The sequence below is a fragment of the Bison bison genome, unplaced genomic scaffold (assembly GCF_000754665.1).
Source record: "Bison bison bison isolate TAMUID 2011002044 unplaced genomic scaffold, Bison_UMD1.0 scf7180017864115, whole genome shotgun sequence".
NCBI classification, from domain to species: domain Eukaryota; kingdom Metazoa; phylum Chordata; class Mammalia; order Artiodactyla; family Bovidae; genus Bison; species Bison bison.
The window spans coordinates 1,223,297-1,229,609 of NW_011494687.1; the positions used below are offsets into that span (position 1 = coordinate 1,223,297).

Consider the following 6,313-nt stretch of genomic DNA (forward strand, 5'->3'; position numbering starts at 1 on the left):
CCAACCAGTCCATTCTGAAGGAGATCAGCCCTGGGATTTCTTTGGAAGGAATGATGCTAAAGCTGAAACTCCAGTACTTTGGCCACCTCATGTGAAGAGTTGACTCATTGGAAAAGACTCTGAGGCTGGGAGGGGTTGGGGGCAGGAGGAGAAGGGGACGACAGAGGATGAGATGGCTGGATGGCATCACTGACTCAATGGATGTGAGTCTGAGTGAACTCCAGGAGTTGGTGATGGACAGGGAGGCCTGGCGTGCTGTGATTCATGGGGTCGCAAAGAGTCGGACACGACTGAGCAACTGAACTGAACTGAACAGGCCGTTTTATACTCCCAGCTCTTTCAAATTATTGGATATACAATTCAGTTACAGTTTAGACATATATTTAACATAACACTCATCTGGATACAAAAACAAGTAGAGAACAAAATACTGCATACATGGTAGTTGTTAAGTAAATAGTTATTGAATCTAAGACTATGAGATTCAAACAATTGTCAAAATCAATTGACAATTCAATCTTTCAGTATAGATCCTGGCATTAAATGTTACTTTGTGAATATTTGTTGACTCACATTGGATTCAACAGCACCATTTGGGCAACTGATGAAGGAGAGAAACATTGTGATCATATTATTTGCTACTGAGCTGGTTTCAGGATAAAAAATGATCCATTCTGGTCTGAATCCAAGGCAAATTAATTACTGAGTCACAGAAAGATGTCAATATAAAAAGATTATGTTAAAGTGAGACTTCAATATACTAACCTACCTCTGGTTCTGTGTTTAGTATCAGATTCAGTTCCATTCTCTTTTTCTTCTTTAGTAGAAATAACATCCAACTCATGGCAAATGGAACTACAAATAATAGAAGAAGATAATTTAAAAGTTGATTCTTGGTCAGTATTACCCAGTGTATGAAAGCACATGAATCTCACAAGATTTTCTGTGAAAAAAATGTGGCCAAATAAATTTGGGATATTCTAAACATCATACTCTCTTTCTGGAGTTTTCCATGCATGTTAGCCTATTAAAGACTAGGAAATTTTGCTTAAGTCAACATTTCTCAAACTTATTTGAACTTTTTTTTGTATAATAGTAGCTGAAAAACCTGTGTTCTGTAGAACTCACTAGGAAATGCTCTTCTGGAAGGGCACCATCATACAGCCTCAGAGAAGCTGCCTCTCCAGAAGGGATCTAATCCAATTTACTTCACATTTATAATAGCCACAAACAAAAAAGGAGTGATCAGTGATCTGGAACATACCTTATGGTTGGAACAGTAAATGGATCAAATTGATCCACTTTCTGTAAGTCAATAGGCACAGAAATGCGACCTGTGAGAAACAAAAAAGCTGAATATTGTACAATACAACTAATTATAGGCTGTGTCCTATGAGTTATTTTTGGCTAAAACTTTAAGGCTTAGAAAAAGGGTTACACTAATCTGTTAAGAGTATTTATTTAGAAATATAAATTAAAAGTACTTTCCGGACTTCCCTGGAGGTCCAATGGTTAAGACTCCACATTTCCAATGCAGGGGGTATGATTCTATTCCTGACTAGGGAACTAAGATCCCACATGCCATGTGGCCAAAAAGTTTCAAAAAATACATAAATACAATAAAATTGGGTCTTAAAAAAAAAGTACTTTCACATTAGTGCCTTTTATTTCTCTAAAAACACCAAAAAAAAAACACAAAAAAATAGATGTGAAAGACTGTTGAGCTATTACCTAGTTGCTCTTATATCCATTTTGATTTCTGTTTTCCTCTTCCCTATATCTTCCAATATGTAAGTACGGAACAATCTCAAATTTAGTGAGTCGTGAAGATGGAACACAAAATAGATGGAAGTAGTTTACTTCATTACTTTAATTTGCTGAAATCAAAACAGACACCTATGTGTTGAGCATCTTTGGAAATAATATAAATGACATATTACCCTTTTACAAAATCCACAACTGGGACATGACATAAAATTCATATCTGAAAAATGAGATAATGAATTTAAAGAATGGCAGGTGACTAACAAAATAATTAAGGAAATTGGGAGTTACTGGTGGAAGGCAGAGTGAAAAGACTATAGCCATTTAATGGGAAAAAGATATAATAAAAATGTATACTTACGAGTGAATGTAATTAGTTACTCAAATCTTGAATATTAAATAAGGGGAATACTCACTGAAGCTTTAGAATATTAAGATAAACATTAAGAAACATTAAGCTTACTACCAAAATAAACTAAAAACACATAATTGGTAGATTTGAAAAGGGGCTATATAAATGTATACACTACAGAGTCATTGTAGACTATTAAAGAAAACTAGGCAATTTGGAAATGGCAGCCCACTCCAGTGGTTTTGCCTGGAGAATCCCAGGGACGGGGGAGCCTGGTGGGCTGCCGTCTATGGGGTCACATAAAGTCGGACACGACTGAGGCGACTTGGCAGCAGCAGCAGGCAATTTGGGAGTATTGAATATGTGACAGACACTTTTCTAAGCATTTTACCTTTTAGATCTTCACCATAAACCACTGAGGTATCTCCATTGTACAGATGCTAAAACCAAGGGTAGTTTGCTTAACTTCCCACAGCAAGTGGCAGAGTTGAATTGTTGACACTAAAAAGGGTAACTAGATACTTCTAATTGTGTCCTCTAGTTGGATGGAGCAAAGTTTATGCCACTGTCTCGACTATCATACTTATTGTAAAGTCAGTTTTAGTCCATCAAATCTTATCCAGAGAGTGAAAGAAGAAAGCTAAATCTATTGAAAAAGACCTGAGGGAAGCAGCATAGTGGAAAGAGCATGGAACTTTTTTTTAAATTGGAGTATAGTTGCCTTACAGTGTTGTTAATTTCTGCTGTACAGCAAAATGAATCAGTTCTATGTATACATATACCCACCCCCACTTTTTAAGATTTCCTTCTCATTTAAGTTACCACAGATGATTCGTACAGGTTCCTGAGCTATACAGTAGGTTCCCATTATTTAATTACATAGTAGTATATATATGTCAATCCCAATCTCCCAATTCATCCCACCCTCTGCTTCCACCTTGGTAACCAGAAATTTGTCCTCTACATCTGTGATTCTATTTCTAAAAAGCACAGAACTTTGAGTCTTAAGAATTGAACTCTGTTATCAGTTCTGACATAATTTTTTTATTTTTGGCCATACTACGAGGCTTGTGGGATCTTAGTTCCCCAAATGGCAATAGAACCTGGTCCCCATGAGTGAAAGTGCTGAGTCCTAACCTCCCTGGATCACTAGGGAATTCCCCAAAATTTGTTTTAAGACTGTGGACAAATCACTTTAACCTCTCGAGCCACTGTTTTCTCATCTGTACAATATGTGCTATTGTTCTGTGATTTTTAAGTTCCTCTCCAACTCTACTTCTAACGCTGAACCTTGGAAACCCAACTGAAAATTATTTACATAGTGGAAACTCATTGAATAGCTATTAACTGACAATGGAAAAATAAGTTAATTCAGATATTAGCTGACAGAACAATTCTTCAAGCTTTACTATTTCAGACATTCACACCCAGTGACATGCTTTCTATAACAAAAAATAACTTTGATTTTTCTTTTGTTTTTCTTATTTTTTTTTTACATAGTACCTGTTTTAGGATGAACACTAAAAGGGCTCTTCAGTAAATGATTGATTCCTTTGCTAACATTGATATCCAGTCGTGGAAAACAATACTGGAGCATGATCTCCCACTCAAGCCAGAGTCCACATTTGTCGTTTTTGTTGTTTTTCTAAAAACAGATGCAAGTCCAGCATGAGGATCAGTAGGAACTTTTGAAGATTTATTTAAGGTGGTGAAAAAATGATCTTCAACCATCTTTAACTTAGTAAGCGAAAAAATGATAATTTAATTAAGAATTGCATTGTTGTATTTGTAATATAGATTTCAATGGAATATACCTGATATTTGTTGATGGTGTTCTTCAAAGTCTCCCAACGCTGAGGTGAATTGCTCTGCCTTTGGAAGCCTTGTTGAAGTTCATCACGCACTGGTGATGGATCATTAAGGAACACACTCATTTAGGGTACATCAATGAACAACTTATTTTCAATGTGTATTACCACAAGGATATCTAAAGATTACACAGTAATTATTGTCTTCTAAAATACAAATATTAAACACAAAACCTTAGAAAAATTCCCCTGTTAAATTGTATTAGGTACGACAGAAAGAATGCCAAAATAGCTGTAAGGTTTAAGGTAAAACTGGTCCGTGATCTGTATATATTTTGATGATGATTTTGCATTCGTTAAGTAGTCACTAATTTTAGGAGGATCAACTTCCAAAATGAGGAAATTTATTTACAAAACAGCCTCACTTCTTATTATATTCCAGACTAGAGATTAAAAAAAAAATGCAGAAATACAGGAGATGTTTTGTGTAAAAAGGTTAAAACTATATAAGTACATGAGAACATGCAGGTAGAACAAATTTATAATATCATAGGTCAGTACAAGTAGCTCACATAGAAATGGTCTTGGGAAAGGATATTTTCAGGAACAAGGGCTAAAATTTTATCCCAACTTTGTTTATTCTCAAGAATATCTTGATCAACTAAGGCATATTGTTCAAAGTATTTTTTTATTATGTTTATAGATTTTCTGTAGGAACAATAATAACAAAGTCCCAACACTATTAGCGACATATATGGCACATGGCTTTTGTTCACTAGGGAGGCTAGTACTTATTTTCACTGAATTTCTAGAACTTAATTAGATAAAATGGGAATTATATCTCTTCATAGGGTTATGAGAGTTAAATGAAACACTCTAAGGGGAAAGAACCTAGCTTAATACTTGGCTTAGACTAGATATTCAAGAAATGTTTACTTCTTAAATCCCACAGTTTAGAAGGTTAATAGCATCATAGACATGTAACAAGGGCAGAAAGCAACCAAATCAGGACAATGTAATAATACATCAGTAGTAGGATGTGGGATACAATCCAGTTTCTATTCTGAATTGCTTGCTTTAGCATCTCAACAGTTACAAAGTGCTTTGCATTTTGAAAATAGACTTTGCAACTACTGTTTTATGTATATATATTTGTATGTTAGGTTACTAGCTTTTATTTTATTATTATTATTTTTTTGGCTGCACAGCACACAGCATGCAGGATCTCAGTTCTCCAGTCAGGGACTGAACCCATGACCCATGCAGTGGAGGCAGAGAGTCTTAACCACTGGACTGCCAGGGCCTTTCTACTGTTTCATTTAATCTCTGCCACAACTCTGAGATAGATGGAGTAGACACTGTTCTCCCCATACTGATAAGAAACAGAGTCTCTAATATTTTATCAAGGTCATATTAAAGTGGCAAAATAGGGATTCTTACTTCTAATGCAATGCTCTTTCCATTATCCTAGAGAAGTAGTGAATTCAATGGAAAGGGTATGGTCTTTGGAATCAAGCAGACAAGGACATATATCCTGATTTTAATAATTACTTGCATAAAGCCAAACAAATTATAAAATCTCTCCAAATCTCACTTCTCTCATCTATAAGTGGAGATAACCATCATGTATCTAATGCGGTTGTTGTGAAGAACAATAAGAACATTTGTGAAACACCTATCAAGAATACTGGAATGTACAAAACAGACAATTAATTAATTCTGGCTATTACTGTTGTAAAATGCTACCCTGGTGCAGAAAATTGATAAAGTAATTCTAAAAGCACATGCAGGTAAATCAGACACAACTTAAACTTCATGGAGTCTTCCCCAACAGACCTGACAAAAGGGTGAATTTTTTCACTTAGGTGAACTTTCTTTTTAACATCTTGACCACCCTGAAAAACAAACCATCAAAAACAAACAAACAAACAAACACTTCATGTATATTATATAACATAAATGAAATAAATCAAAATTTTCTTTAACGTGTTCTAAAGATATTGATTAAATTCTGTCAAAGTATAGAATCTTGGATGCCATTTTATACAGTCTCAATACCTGTAATTTTCTTGGTTAACTTTACTTGACATACTTGGACCAGAAAAGTAAACCAAACTTCCTTTTGCTACAAAGGAGGATACTTACAGCAAAATATGAGATATCTTAAAAAAATGTAACTACTATGATTTTAACTGATCTGCTGGTCAAATCATTTACTCTGAAATATGAATACTTAAAAGATAGTTTGTTTTGTTACTAAGCATACAAGACTGGGTAATGTCTAGCTAACGAAATAATGTAAACTATCATTAAGAAGACCTTACCTTTACAAGACTCAAATATTCAACTATCCCAGAACGTACTGCAGAGGACAGTTTTCTAACTGATT

At 34.8% G+C, this 6,313-nt stretch overlaps 1 protein-coding gene across 2 annotated transcripts in view; it reads right to left on the minus strand.

Moving 5' to 3' along the window:
- PRIM1 (primase, DNA, polypeptide 1 (49kDa)) overlaps nt 1-6,313 on the minus strand; it is an 18,839-nt gene that overhangs the window by 6,195 nt on the left and 6,331 nt on the right. For both annotated transcript variants that reach the window (XM_010839275.1, XM_010839276.1), the window contains exons 6-12: nt 6,249-6,307; nt 5,761-5,819; nt 4,523-4,632; nt 3,931-4,022; nt 3,620-3,761; nt 1,265-1,334; nt 770-855 (exon numbers count right to left, since the gene is read on the minus strand). In XM_010839275.1, coding sequence (XP_010837577.1) covers nt 770-855; nt 1,265-1,334; nt 3,620-3,761; nt 3,931-4,022; nt 4,523-4,632; nt 5,761-5,819; nt 6,249-6,307 — 618 coding nt within the window. The remainder of the gene's footprint in view (nt 1-769; nt 856-1,264; nt 1,335-3,619; nt 3,762-3,930; nt 4,023-4,522; nt 4,633-5,760; nt 5,820-6,248; nt 6,308-6,313) is intronic.